The 15,994-nt window shown below is 36.6% G+C and overlaps 1 protein-coding gene across 50 annotated transcripts in view; it reads left to right on the top strand.

The window, feature by feature from the left end:
* NRXN1 (neurexin 1) overlaps positions 1 to 15,994 on the top strand; it is a 607,983-nt gene that overhangs the window by 409,718 nt on the left and 182,271 nt on the right. For all 50 annotated transcript variants that reach the window (XM_085541060.1, XM_085541047.1, XM_085541037.1 and 47 more), the window contains one exon: positions 3,664 to 3,845. In XM_085541060.1, the coding sequence (XP_085397186.1) occupies positions 3,664 to 3,845 (182 nt within the window). The remainder of the gene's footprint in view (positions 1 to 3,663; positions 3,846 to 15,994) is intronic.

The raw sequence follows: 15,994 nt of genomic DNA, 5'->3' as shown, positions 1-15,994 counted from the left end.
CAATAAAATTATCACTCTCACTTAGCATCTTTAAACCTGCCATTTTTTTGTTGAAAATAAGCTTTAAGTTACTGACACTACATGGGAGCAATTGAATTGTATGAATTACCCTTTGGTGCAGTATTTCTTAAACATAACGTTGAGATGAACGTGAGGAAGGTAGAAAGCTGTTGATTTGAGAAAACTATTAAACTACATCAGATGTGATTTCAGAGTAATAAATATTGAAAGGCTTTGCAGTCATATACAGCATTTGAATACAGTAAATAGGTACTAAAGAAAATATTTGTCTGCTTAATACTGTGTAGGTAAGCAGATGTCATTGACTTGCTGCCAGGCTGTACTGAAATGAACACACTGTTTCATAAAGATGAATTTTGCAAACAAATAAGATCTGAGAGACTCAGGCCATTAAAATCCATTACTGTGTCTTGACCAACGGCAGTTCGTTAGAATAGGAACCATACATTCAGGGTTATGAATTTCAAAGAGCTTTATGAGCATTTTATCCCTAAACATTTTGTAGATGCATGGACACATAAGAAGTAACTCAGTAGGATCTGTGGCTGAAGGATATTAACCAAACAAGTTAAAAGTTTCCCGCTTAAAGGTACTGTGCTGGTTGTATTGCTTTTCTTGACTTTCTAAATCAGTCGCTTCCAGTTCTCTGGAGATGATAAATCCCCAATAACCCGGTGCAACAAGCTAAAAGAGGAAAGGAAGGTGGCTGATTTTTTAGTGACAATGTTATGAAAGAATTGTAGAGACGTTATAAAGTTTCTTAGAGAGAATAAAAGCCTTTATGGAGCAAGTGAATTAGGTTTCAGCTGTTGTTGCTTCACATATTAAATTGATCGTAAGCAGGGTGCTTTTGAACAATAGTTTTTGGCTTTTAATAGTTAATGGGAGGTCAGACCATAAGTGGAGATCAATCCCAGCATAATAAATTTTACATTATTATATTTGTCTTTCTTGAAACATAAACACTAGAGGACCTATTCTCAAATGGCTTCTGACCCAATTTTTTTTTTCCATAATTAATACAGGAAATTCAAAGAACATGACTCCCTGTATAGTTTAGACAAAGGCAAATCTGCATTCATCAACATGGGTTAATTAGCCTGCTACCAAACACACGGATAGTATGAGGAGCTACAAAATGGTCTGTTATAATTAGGGGAAAGCTTCGACATGAAAACGATCAGCTACATCTTTTTATGGATAAAAGATAACTTTTTAAATGTTAATGTTAGTTCTACATAGCATAAGATGTACAGCTAGATTTTGCAGCTCTCCTAACACTGAGCTTGGCAGCAACGCAGCAGCAGTATGGAACTGCTATTTATTTGTTTATTCCAAGGGCAGCATTTAGCAAAAATTTGCCACAAAGATTCTCTGACGATATAAACAACAGAGTCTGTCATCGATCTGGAGACTTCTAGGTCATGGTATTCAATATGATTCCACTGTCACTTGGCAGGCATATTCTTTGTCTTTTGTATTAATTAAACATATCTGTTACAACCAAGAAAAGGAGAATTATGCCCTCTCACTTGAATCTTTCATACTACTCTTAACAGTATCTTTAGTGACAGTGAGACATAAGGAGATATTTTTTTTTCTTAGCTTTCTTATTTTGTTTCTTATCAGACCAGGAATGAAGCTATTATACGATACTTTATGAAGTCAACAGAAAGGCTGCCACTGTTTTTAGTGAGCTTTGTATCAATTCCTTAGCAACATGAAATACATTCTTTCGCTGGAGATAGCAATGTGACATGCACATATAAAGATCCAAAATCCATCATTCCTAACTGGCTCGAGTTTAGGTCAATATCAGCTGCAAAGAGAACTCTGAAACCAGCAAGAGTGGTATTACCCATCTCATTTATCTTTGTTTTGGGATGTTCTAGAACTGGAGATTCAGCCTTGAATTGCCTGCAATGGGTGGCTGTGTGTTTCAGATCGCTGAAATTGGGGAATGCAGAGATGGAACAGCAGGATGTTGGGTTTGTTTTTAAGCATTCCTAAACCAGACACTCTTTGTCCACGTACATTGCCAAGCCTTTTTATGTCCCAGCCCTTACCTTTCCTGCTTTGGCATAACTCTTTAAAAAGATGAATAGCCTTGATTTCTCTTCTAGCATAAGTTGAACCTGAGATGATAGATCTGTTGTTGCATCTGTCTTTGCTAGAGAGTGCTGACAAGTTTTCCTACAACACATGGTATTTTGCAATCAAGAAAAAAGCTAAGAGGTTTATTTGAAGTACAGTGAAATCTTGCAAGATTGTTAATGTAAATTGAGCTTTACAAGTTTTAAGTACTATGTGTAGTGCTTAAATATCACAAATTGATGGCACTGTACTGGAAAAAAACCACAAATATAGTGAGTAGGTAATTCCATGAAGTAAATTGATGATAGAAATAAATAAACAGTATCTTTTCAAAAAGGCCAAGAGAACTTTTTGCTTCAAGACTGACTCAAAGCAGTTTCAGTCAGCAGTGGAGATACAAAATTTAACAGTGAAAGCAAGAAACGTTGCATGGTTACACCACTCCTTCACTGCTCATAGAAAGGCTTTTTCAGTTCTTTTCTATGTTCACAAAATTTTGGGCAATCTAAGAAGCTAAGAAAAAGACAACTATGCTATTACGTACTTACTCTGTATGTGACTGTGGGAAAAAGTGTTCTGACAATACTCGGTGGATTAAGCAGAGTTACATTTAACAAAATTAAGGGCATCCAGATGGAGTGCCAGCTTACAACAGCTAGTAGAACTAGACATTCATATTGACTATGCTTTGTTTCTCCCTACATGTTTACCAGCCTATGGCAACTTCATAAATGAAAGATCAAGTGTGTGCATAGTTTGTATGCTGTATGCTTTTTTAAGGATAGAGGTTTTAAATGGCACATATCCAGATGTGCTGCTCTTTTAGTTCATAGGAAGTATACTGGTGATGAAGTTAAGCAGCCTGAGTGTTAAGAGGTGTAAGAGTTACTACACTTGTTTGAAACAAATCATAGATTCTGTGTGTGTGCACTGGGAATAATGTGTGAAGATTTCCACTCATTGAGCATTATGCAAGTAAGCTATTACTTAGGTTGTAGACTGATAACTTTTTGTCCTGACATGACATGTAAAGTATGTTCTCACCCTTCCATTTGTTATCCCCATCTGTCAAAAGATGATAAACCTCAGATAAATTCTTATCTGCCTGTATTTGTTAATGTCTTGTTTTGCTAAGCAAGATGACATAACATACACAGTGTATCATTTTCATTGTGTAAACGAGGTTGATATCTGGAGCTGCGGAGATAACTGGAATTACTTGATTTCTTCTCCACACAGGCCCAACTTGGGAAAACAATTTGTTCAATTCTTATTTATTCTGAACATCACAAAGATGTATTCTTAACGTCAAGCATATGCTTAAAAGCTGTTTTGAATATAAACACATTTCTGAATCAGAGCCACGGTATTTTAAATCACTGTATGTGCAGCTATGCTCTATTCTATGAAATGCACTAATATTTAGCTTGATCAAAACTTTCAGAGATGAAGACCCCTTGAAGTTCAAATATTTGATAAGGCATGTCTTTTTCTTCTGGATTTGCATTGACAAGAGTGAATTAATTCTCTTTTATTTCTGCTTTACAGCGGGAACAACGTATATCTTTAGCAAAGGTGGTGGACAAATCACTTACACATGGCCTCCGAATGATCGCCCAAGCACTCGCGCAGACAGATTGGCAATAGGGTTTAGTACTGTTCAAAAAGAAGCTGTGTTGGTACGAGTGGACAGTTCTACTGGGCTTGGAGACTATTTAGAGCTGCACATTGTGAGTATTTCTAAAAAATGCTTCTATTTGTTCACATCTCAATTGTTCTTATATTTGTGGGTTTGTTTTAAAAATGTGTTTTATTTTAATGTGAGTCTGAATATTTGCAGGTCAGTAGTGAATTAGACGATCATGGCTTATAGCATACAATCCTGTAAAGGATATTAGATATTGTCAATACACCTTTTACTCTACATAGTTCTACTTCATATGACTTTTAATTAAAAAATCATATGGCGACGTATGTGTGGATATAGCAACTTATTGAGTCTAATTGCATTTAATGAAATTTAGCAACATCAGAAGTAGTTGCATTAATTCTGGAGGATACAATCTGGAATCTTCTGATGGAAATACAGCATATCACAATTGACTGTGCTTTCTGTTAATACTAGAATTTATCCTCTGATTTCACTGTTGCATTGTGATGATAAATTGTAAGCAGAAAGCAATATTGTTGAGCTAGGAAGTCTGAAAAAGTGATTTCAGCTGCCCTAAAGCAAATAACTAGCAATCAAAATTGAAAGCATCTGGATTTTTATGGCAACATAAATAAATGATCAGTTGTGATAAACATAATGAGGGCAATATAAAATGTTGTTGTTTAGATTAGTCTCAAATTTGTTAAATGCATTAGGACAATTTTAACTTAAGAATCTCACTATTTTCTGAAATGGAATGGTTCCTTTTGAATGAAATTACTTATTGATCTATAACCAATTACACTTTTACCCTCAGAAAACATTCTGCGGTGATCATTTTCAAAATAAGAGAGAAGTAATGGTATTCAGTCTTCCCACGCTTGTTTTTCTGTAAAGGCACTCTTGCATTATGGACCAAGGTGGCTTATGTAGTTATTTATTTACAATGAAACAATGAAAGAAGGCCTTAAATATAAATCAGATGTTGCTTATAATCTTCTCTTACATTGAAACACATGGACAAACATCTGGCTGGTGCTGTAAAATCTTGGTTTAAAAGTGTGAACAAAGCACAAAAGATTGTTTTCCTAAGTCATGTCAAATATCAGGTGCTTAACTATCATTTCTCCATTCCTTTACAACCTGAGACCAATTCCACTCATTGTGGAGAACAGTGGTGCTTTCATCTCATAATATTATCTTTATCATTTGCTCATGAAGGAATGCATTTCTTGTAGATTTACTATACCTTAAGTCTACCAAAATGATAAAATGTGTGCAATCTTCTGTTGAACTCTTGTTTTCTGTTTTAAAACAGAATATTAGATTCATTAATTATGAGTTGGAGTTCAAAATGCAAAAATTATTGCTTCATCATAAGTGTTGCTTTTACTCATGTAACTTTTTTAAAACCCGTGCTGGAGAAACAGATAGTATAAATACAAGAATAGTAGAGTTTCATGTTTTCAGAAAAGTTATCAGCTTAGTAGAGACAGAGAGAAAAGTGTTGTTTATCTTTCATCAGTCTTTTGAAACTACTTTAAGTGTCTTAATCTGTGAGGTGATCATGGCCTCCTCTGTCTTTGCCAGTCTTTGAGAATCTCTTTTAAACCCTCTGTGGTTCAGAGCAAAATCCATGGCAACTATAGAGAAAGTTCCTTAGAACAAGGCCTGACCTTCTGAGGGTACCTTCTCTTTGTTCTCTCTACAATGGAGGCACTATGGGATTGACCTGAAATCTTGACATCTGGGAAGATTTTTTATTTTTTTTTTTAATCACTGTTAAATAAAGCGGGGAAAACTGATAGGATGAAATATCTGAGAGTGTATTTCAAATAAGAATAGTATTCAAGAGAAAGTTTAAAGTCAACATTTTCAAAAATACTTGCAGTGCCTGACAACATGAATCATATTTTAGTCAGTAGAACTATGGGCTTTTCTGTGATGATGTTGTGAAGCATCATAGTTGTAAAAATGAAGAAAAAGAAATAAGTAGAGAGACTCGTGTAATATGTTATACTTGAAAAATAAATTATTGGAATTGACTTTTTTAGAACCTGACACTAGCTGTATTCAACTAACTGTTGTAAGAACCATGGGAAGGTTGTGCCATTCAAAAGAAGGTTTGCAACTGTTGCTTTGAGTTAAATAATGTAAGTCATAGTCTGAACTATCAAGTTGAGATGGGTGCTTGTTTGGGGCATTTCAGAGCAATACTATGAGGGAACTTCCTCGTAACTTCCTTCATTTTAACAGTGAAAAAGGAAATTACAGGTCTGGTACTCTGTGGTTATGGTACTCTATTGTGTGCTTTCCAACTTTATTATTTTGTCTACTTAAAAATGATGTAGACCTAATAGTGAAATCAAGCTCATAACAAATTCTGATTTGGAAATTTGCTACTTGATCATCTCAATCACAGTTGTAATGTTAAATTAGAAACACATTTACTTTAAGTGATCATTTAATCTCCCCAGATAACAATTGTTAATAGGAGAAACATCACAAAAAAGCATATTCTGTATTGCTACCAAATGTTTAGCAGCTCCAGCACAAGTATTTTAAATTCCAGGATAGTTTACTATAAAGCATCGCGTGTATTGTAGCAGCCTAGATGTAAAAGAGTAGTTGTGCATATAGTAGGCGTGCATCCCTGCTCTTCAAGAAAGGGGTGTTAATACGATTTAGTTACCCATGTATGCAGAGGTTTGCATTCTCAGCCTTCACTTGCCTTTTGTTTAAGTGGTTTCCTGTTGCAGTTTCTGTTGGAAGAGCTAGTTCAAGTAGGTGTAGGTATTGTGTCTGAAAGTTGGGTTGACTGTTTCTCTACTTTCTTCTGTTGACAGTTAGAAGGACAAATATCTCTGAGAATTGCTGTAATCCTCCTTTTTTCTCCCCTTTTTTGGCTTGATCTGTAGCCATTTCCATTCTAAAAGGATAAAGGTGGCAGCTTGTTAACATGGTCTTCCATTAATTACCATATGCACTTCTGTGCTTGGCTTTTTCACCCACTTGTAAAGCCCTGGTATAATTCTGTCAGTGAATCCCATACCTATCTTGGTTTTATTTCTCTTCTTCCAAGTCATTAGACAGAAAAGCAGATACATGTATGTATGTCATTGTCTTTCACAAGCACTGTGCTGTTGAAGCCTCTAATTTTTAACTTTTCTGTAGTGAGGAACAAAGTAGAATTAGACAAAGGGCTCAAAGGGCTAAAAAGTCATTCTGGCAATGCTGATAATGCTGGCATTCTCAAATGCAGTGCAAGTATTACTTGCTCTGCCAGTGAAGGCAAAAAGGATAGATTTCTACCAGCGCAAAAATAAAAAATCATTAAACTCAGTGTAGACTGTGGTTGTTTTTTATGTGATTCCATTTAAGATTATTAGAAGAAAGTACTGTAGAGAAAGTGAAAGCCAGAAGGATTATTATAGTACTGGGGAAAAAAAAAACATGGAAAGCTATTTTAAAATATGAGATAATGTTACCTGAACGAGTCTGATTAAGGATAGACAATATTTTCCATATATGTCACAGTTAATTAGCTTTAAATATTCTAAGGATGGAGTATTACTAGCACGATACATTAATCAATATTGAATTTAGATTTTCAAAATGTTTGTAAATCGTTGAGTTCTGATTAATGACTGAGGTGAAAAGCCTTATGAGAGGAAATACAGAATGTCTTACAGAAAATTGGGTTGTGGATCATGAATAAATTCAGTTTGTGCTCTTTGTCCTAGGTATTTATATATTACCTCTATTAAAATAAGCATTGCAGGAAAAGCATTTTCATTGTGAATTTCTTCCATGAGAAAGATATGGACAAAGTCAATTGAAAGGTTTTGTGAGTTTGTGTCAACTTTGATTCAAAGATTAGCTTGACTGAGAAGAAAGTTAGTTTCCCTGTTTTCTTGGTTATATCTAGTTTTTGTATAGAAAATGCTTCATCTGTCATGAATTAGTGGAATATTGAGTATCTCCAAATGAATTGTTGATTTATGTGCAAAGGAGAATAATATTGATGTAAAGTGGTGCAAGTTTTCAGCTTGAAGTTCATAGACGGTTCTGCAGAAGTCCTTGATTTTATTTTATTTTTTTTTTGGGGGGGGGGGGGGGGGGTTTGGCCAATTGTAAAGGACTGTTATTTGTATTCCCCTCCCTCATTCTCTTACACAAATGCAGTATTCTTCTGCACCAGGTCCTTAATAGCATACTCTGTTAGGTTCTAGTGTAAGTTATATCTGGACAGTTTTAATTTATGCAAGTATAATGACCTTCCTTCAAGTGATCAGAAATAGCTCAAACTGGAAAGAGGATCAGAGTTCCGTGTGTGAGCATACTAGAGGAAAAACTGCAGACTTGGGATAAATGAATTTATGATTCTCTTTTGAATATTTCACAGGTCTTGGGCTTTAGTGCTTAACGGAAAGCCAATTGAAAGATTCCTATTGACTTAGTTGTATTTGAATCAATGCCTAGTGAGTTCAGTGTTCTTTCACTGGGACTGATGATAAAAAACCCTTTGATTTTTAGTGATTTTTATTGGTTTGTAATTAATTTTCCTAGGAACAGTTTAATAATCTTTAAAAAAAATACATATTCTCAAGATAACGTGTCTTCTAATAATCTTCTTTCAAATATAGAATTACTTCTTACTATATATGAATCTGTGCAGTGTGAAGATTTGGAAAGACTAGTGGCGATTTATGTATGCACAGAATAGTAATGACTGTAAAATCTAATTATTTACATCCTGGAAGGGCTTTAAAAAAAGAAAAAAAAAAAAAAAAAAAAGGAGAGCTGACTTTAAGGAGTCTGATATTTTAGAAGTGCTGAGCATGCACATGAGGGACTAATGTCAATGGAAGCTGAATATAGCTAGTGAAAAGCACCCCAGCACTGTATCAGCTTGGTGTGCGTTAAGGGTTGTTATGTCTAATAGGGTTCTGACATTTAATATGCTTTTAAAACTGTGAGGAACAAGAAAATTACTTAAGGATAACGTAATCTAAGTGAGAATTTTGCAAACATTTGATACTTTGTTACACTTAGATACATGATGTTTGTTAATGTATGAGAACAGAAAAAACTATAGGAATCTTAATGGTTGTGGGCAGTGATCATTTTCTCTGGAGGGAACAAAACAGCAACATTGGTTCATGTGTTAATTTTTGAACTGAATATAAATTCTTATGAAAGAAGAATTTCCAGGCTTACTTGTGGGGTTTGAATAATGAAAAGTCAAAAAAGAATCATATGTGGGGCTAGGCAGCAGAGTGAGAATGCAGTTCAATGTACACAAACTTAAGTTAATTAGAGTGGGAGCAATGAATTAATCTAGGGAATTTGTGCTAAATGGAACAATCATTTACTTCACTGATCAGGTTAAAGATCTCAGTCTGTAGGAAAGAAAATAAATAAATCACTGAAATGGTCAAGCCGTACCTTGAAATTATTCAATTAAGTTATGTTTTGTAGTAGCAGAGAGGCTTAAAAATAGGGGATTTTATGATAGAAGTTGTTTATTAATACTTGAGTACTTTGCACTGTTTGTTATCCAGAGGTTTCTTTTTTTGTTGTTCTGGTTTTCTTTTCAAAAAACATCATTATTTTTCCTCCCAAGCAGAATTTAGCACTGAGCAACAGTGGTCAGTTTCTGCTGTAAACGGACCACATTACAGAGAGAAGGCTATGGAAATGTGCTAATTCTGGCACAGAACAGATTGATATGTTACTGTACCAAAAATATGAATGGAATTTGAACAGATGATATAATTAAACAGCTTGGCTGTGACTGCCACCGTGGTGTTCTGCAACAGGTCCTTATGCTGGCAGGGAAGCTCCATTATAGCAGCATGGCAGCTCTGATCTTGCAGAGCCCTCAACAGTGACTGAGAAAGCAACTCCTTTCATCTTCTTATACTGTCATGGGATGAATAGAAGTTCTCATTTCTTCCTCTGCCCAGCTAATAACTCCTTTATACATCCTGCTCCTTTTGTACTTCTGGGCGGATAGAAGCTTCCTTCCCAAAAAGCATGCTGGATGAAGGGGTCACCACCTGCCGACCCCTTGCAGAGAGAAAATTATACAACTATTAAGTCTTAAGTTCACAGTTAAAATACCTTTTGTCATCATTAATGCTCGAGCCCTTGACATTTATGAACCTCCCAAGTTGCTGGCAAAAGTGTAGAGCCTGACTGAGAGAGGGGAGATACTTAGAACGCTTCTGGTGGGATGCACGTATGCATACATATATGTATACACACATATTCCAATTACAGAATATTGTGCTCTTCTAAGTAGTGAAGTAGACCAATATGGAAAGGCAAGCACAAGAGCAGGCATATATAACAAACGTAAAGAAGCTCATAAACTCTTTATAAAGCATTGCTAAGTTTGGATATTGTTACTTTAAATCTCTCAAGTATTATATAAGCTTCATCCAGTCTTTATTTCCAAATATTCTTTCCTACTTTCTGCTTTTCCTTATTCCCTAAATACTTTTTTCTACTATGTCTTCAAACAAACACAAATTTATGTGCCTGCACATATTCTTCAGTCTCGGTGAATCCTGGCAAAGCAGGTGGCAGCCTCCAGGTGTTTCAGTGATAATATAGCTTTGCTTTCCCACGTACTGAAACACTCTGGGTTCATTGTAAATGGACTGTGTGGTGTATGCACATGGAAGACCTTGAGCTGGACCACTGGTTAGTTAGGTCTCATAGAGAACAAACCAAAGAAACATATGTCTGAAAATTAGGAGATGTCCTTTCTTGACTAGGTTGTTTTTATATATTTATATATGTTATATATAATACCAAATTTCTGGCTTCAGGAAGGAGGACAAAATAATTTGTATATAGTGCAGAGATAAATTAATAGCCCGTTGTTCCTCCATAGCAGCATCTTACCTAGTTGACATACTCTCCTACTGATGTGTTATTAGTCTCAATGCTTCTCAGTTTGCTCTGGCTTAAAGGAACAAAACTTACATTAACATTACTGGTACTGACTCTGTGTATTCCAGTCTAGCCAGTTGTTGTTTCTTAATTCAGAATGCCTTCTATGCTGGTTGCTAACCAACATCCTTGTATGAGGGTTATAGGTATTTTAATAACTTGGCACTACTTTTCCAGAACACTGTCTTGTATGAAAAGATCCAGTGAAAAATTTAGCAGACATTTTAGCAACCTTATTAAGTTTTAAAGAATACTTGACTACTTTCAATAGTAGAACAGTTGAGGGATTGGCTGAAACCTGTCTGACCATCTGCTACACAGAATCATAGGAAATTATCCTAACATTTGGAGATTGAAAACTCTGTAGATGATTGAAGGTCACTTCCAATAGCCAACCACTTGTTTCTGTGTACCCTCTGTGGACATTTTTCTGTTTATTTTAATTATCTTGTATGTTATTATGCATGTACTATTTCTTTAGTAATGCAGCGGAGCCAGACATGATAATATTTCTGTCTAGTTACCTTATTTTAGAGGAGCACAAAAAGTTCTTCACTCTTTCCCTGCAAGGCACACGTGGGGATGTCAGTTCAAACTCTACTTGAGCGAATATGTACCTGGTGTATTAGAATCCATTGTAGCACTTCGGGTTGATAAGGTGTGGTTTTGAAAAAATAAGAATAGACATGAGAAATGGCATTTTGAGTTATCCTAGACTGTGCTTTCAGCTTCTGAGGGTACTTTGAATAAAAGAGAGTGAATGTCACATTGCTGTGACCCATTGTGAGAGGGCCAATCTGGCACAGTACAGAATCAAGGTGCATTTCTTACGATTGTAAGCCAGAACTCAAGATCTGGCCCATTAATTTCATAGCTCTTAAATTTATGAGCTCTAAATGAGGATAAGGGTATAACGTATGCAGCAGCACAAACTACTAGTGTAGCAGTTTTTCAGTGAACATGCAGTACGAACAATATCATTTTTAATACCAGTCAAAAAGATTAGTCTGTTGATGTCAAACAAGGCAAGTGGAAAAGCACAGCTGGTGGCCTGAACAGATTCTGATCCTAATTCTGAATAATTCTCATCCTGCCGCTTCCACTGTTCATTGGTCTGAAGAATCTGCAGAAATATGAGTAGGTATGAGCAGGATCTACATCTGGCCAGAAAACTCCTGCTGGAAGGTGAAAGGTGCAGAGATAATTTCACAAAGCCTGCTGCTTTGCTTCAGGCACTTGTTTAAGTAAACACTGGTATTACAGTTAATCACTTTGTGCTAATAAGGGAAGCATGTCTTAATACTATTCTGGTTTTGTGAGATATTACCTTAATTGTTAGTTAATTAGACAGCTTATTTAATTCAGGTTTTGCTCTGTGATGCCTCAGTGTCATCACCAAACTGGAAACTCGTTTTAATATTTAATGTTAGTTTGCATTTTTTTTTCTTCCAGATTGTGTTATCATCTGGAGCCTTTCTCACTTTTCAGTTTTGTTGCAGTACCACAGAAGAGCAACTAGAGTAAAATCACTGACTTCAATCTGGTGTACCAGAGGGTGGAACTGAGCATACTGGACCTGGTTCTTACTTTAACTAAAAAGGATGACTTAAGTTTTGCAATCTCTGGCACCAACTCATTGCACCAGTATTTTGTGGGAGTGTCACAACAAGGAATTTATTTGTATTTCCCCACACCCAAGTTAACAATGCCTTAATCTACTTTTCAGTATTGTGCCTATGCTATTTAATTATTTTCTCTCTTAATGAAGCTCCAGTGACGATGTATCACTGGAGCTTTCCCCAGAGCTCTAAGCAGACTTTCTTTCTCTCCTTAGCAATGATCCCAGGTGTGTAATGTTTGCTTTTTGTGTCAGTTCTTCCCATTCTGCAGTTTGCTGCTGCTGAGTCTGTCTTTGCTATTCTTTCATTTTGTGTTTTTTTTTCCACTTATATCAAAGTGGTCCTAAGCATTTCTGTAGCAATAACAGACATGATAAGGATTTAATGAACTGGTAATATCAGTGTTCTGGTGGTTTATGCTTAATACAACAATCACACTAACAACAGGTGATTAGAGTGACTTAAATATATTTCTAATTGTGAAAGCCCATTTAGACTTAAGACAGTGTATGCTCCAGAGGGTGGGATTAGCTTGAGGAACAACATGCACATTCCTTGGCTTTTGGTAAGTACCTAGCTTATGTTGAATAAGGGATTCTGAGTTAAAGAGAGGCCCTTTTTGCCAGTTCTTTCTGAAATTATCCTGAAGCTTTCAGTACACTGGCATGAAACTACTGTACGCAGTTTTAACTCCTTCTGCCAGAATTTATAGCTGATAATCTGTGTTCAGTCAAGGAACAAATTTAAGCCCAAATATTCTCTTTTGGGGGATATGAGTTGTGCTCTCTTCTGCAGCATTTTACGTTCTCTGTGGTCTGGGAAAAGATGCTCATACCGAGCTGGCTCTCTGCCTTTTCTGCTGTGGGTGAGAGCTGTTGGGTCAGCTACACCTCTTCATTTCACACCTCTGGATGGAAAGGGGGGGGTTGAAGGATTACAACTTCAAGTATCTCTACTGTGTACCATTTTAGTGCTGGAGCCTCTTCATTTTTTGTTCTGCCCACAACCAGACTTGTGGACAGGTGGACTTGAGACTTACTGCCTATGCACTGAATGCTACAGTCTGTGTTTTTCCTATCCAGAGCCCCATACAGGGTTTAATTCTTGACACAGTGAATTTCAGTAGAGTTTGTGGATCAAAAATCCCCAGCTTTTTCCTTGCGTAGCAGATGGAGTTTTTAAGGCTCACTGTGGATTAGGCAGCAGTGCCTTCTCATTTAGGGACAAGTACAAAGAGCATTATCATACATGAAGTTACTTTGCAGTAACTTCTACCAATTAAAATAAAAAGTGAAAAGATTATGCTATACAGACTTAATAACCACTCAGCATATTTGATAATGTCACTGCTGTCAGTATCACATTCACTACTGCACTTAATAGCTGAACAGATGCAGCTCACTAGAGCACCACATGGTACGCAGCAGCAGGGAGTCCCATTTGACAAGTTGGTTTTGTTTCCTTTCCAGAGAGCCTTCCCTGGTATCACAAGTTTCTGTACTGTTTTGGTTATTTATTTTTTTCAGTCAGCAAACAGAAGAGGGCAAAGGGAATCTGTGTTGCTTGTTTTCAAAGAAAGAGGCTTCTTTTTAGTGGAAGCACTACAAAATACCTAATAAATCTACTGTAAGGAGTGATTTAACTTAAGATGCTAAGGCCTTGATTTGAAAAGCATCTGCTTTTAGCGGGTGATATATATCTGTGTTCACAGGTTGCTTGTAGGGCAGAAGCTGTTCTGTTTGCTGTAGGTGGCTTGAAGGTTTGGGTGTTGTTTTTTTTACTGCACAATTTTGTGTGTATGTCTGCAAATCTCTTTGCTCTGTGAGTGATAACTCTTGGCCGTAATAGTGAGGCAGTTGTTTGTTGCTTCCATGTTCGCTCTCTGTGGATCAATTCATAGGACCATTTTGTGAGACTGTCCAGTCTTCTAATTGCTTGTCTGGAAAAACACCTGAGTATACACTTTTAGGCTGAAGTAAGATGGCTGTGCCCTTAATGTAGTCTCAAAGATCACAGAAAAATACAGAACATGTAATGAAACCCCGGAAAAGTAGAAAAATAGCACACCTGTTTTCAGGAAACTTATAGTAAATATGGAAATCAGACTGAACTTGTTGCAAGCATTATGTTATCCATCCCATGTTTCTTGGTCCATAAATAAACCCATAAGCCCCTTGGTTATATTTCCTGTTCCTTATTAATGTAGGTGTATAATTAAGGCTCGATGTTGCCAAGGGCTTAACTCACAGGTGGTGCCTTCCCCACAGCTAAAAAAAAGGAAAAAAAAATGGTCACAGGCTTGTGTTTAACAGTATTTAAGACCTCTGAATTTCAAATTTCCTTTTTAAAAGTTGGGTATTTAATTTGACATTCTTAAGGCATTGATTTTTTTCTTTCCTTGCTTCTTGCTTTTCACTGCACTTTCAAACTCAGAAAGCACAGGCACATCTCCTTGTCACAGCTGTAGTGTGGTACATGATGACACTGAGCTCTGCTAGTGTGGGAGGAGGGGAGGTAGGGGCTGCAAGAACAGAGGAGAACTGATTAAAATTCAAAATGAGCTTGATAAAGTGGAGAAATAGACTGAAATCAGGAAGATGAATTTCTACAAAGGAAAGCACAGAGCTCCGTACTGAAGATGGAAAAATCAAATGCACCAGTATAAAATGGGGAATAATTGTGGCCAAGAAGCAGTTCTGTAGAGAAGATTGGAAAGTTACAGCTGATTGCAATTTGCTGCAGGAAAAGACAGGCACTGGGATGTATTCACATGTGGGGTGGCAGAGAAGGCAAAGAAGTTAATTGTTTATTCAGTACTTCTGGGACCTTAGCTGAAGAAGCATGTTGAGTGTAGAGTGCTCTGCTTTGAGAAAGAGGTAAGCAAATTAAGCAGCAAGCAAAAGAAACTCTGCTTTAATTAACGTTTAGCTCCAAAGAATACAGTGAAAGAATGGGCTGTTTTCTTCATGAAAAAGAAGGCAGGGAGTGACTGAATGTGAAAACAGCCTTTTAATATATACAGGTTGCTATAAAGAGGAGTGTGACTAATTTGTTTTGCCTGTCTCTCAAGATAATGTAAGAAATAGTTGGATTAATTTGCAACAGTGGTATCAGGTATTGGGGAGGAAAAAAGTCAAGCTATGTTTGATGGCTAGCAATGGAGCAGGTTATGTAGGTAGGCCCAGTTAATCTGTGCTTTTAGGAGCAAACTACATTCCTGTCACAGCAAGGAAGCCACAGAGCAGTGCAATTCTGATTATGCAGCAGTCTGTAACTGGAAGGCTGAGGACCAGGAATGTTTGGATGTCAGCACAGTGAGTTTCATTATTTTCATTTTGAAAGACAGAGATAAGGGAGCAAGTAAGCTGCTGAGAGTGTTTTCTCTTAGTATCTGTTGGTTTTAGTGTCATCAGCAAACTGTAATACTGTACAGTATCTCAAGGTAGAACCCAATATGCTTTTGCCACATTGTCTCCTTGTGCTTAATGTTAGCAAGCTAACGGTCTAGAAATGAAGTTAAATTTATACATTTGAGAACACTTTACCACCCGAGCAAAGGACTGTTGGTGTGTTGTTTGCTGACTGTTGGCATGTGCCTCCTGTTCAGCTTGGAAAAAAGGTGGTGGTGATGTAACCAACTTTGCCT

The sequence above is a fragment of the Coturnix japonica genome, chromosome 3, assembly GCF_054131305.1.
Source record: "Coturnix japonica strain WE chromosome 3, WE-NBRP24, whole genome shotgun sequence".
NCBI lineage: Eukaryota > Metazoa > Chordata > Aves > Galliformes > Phasianidae > Coturnix > Coturnix japonica.
The sequence above is the reverse complement of the archived record's forward strand: the minus strand, read 5'-3'. Positions and strand labels throughout refer to the sequence as shown.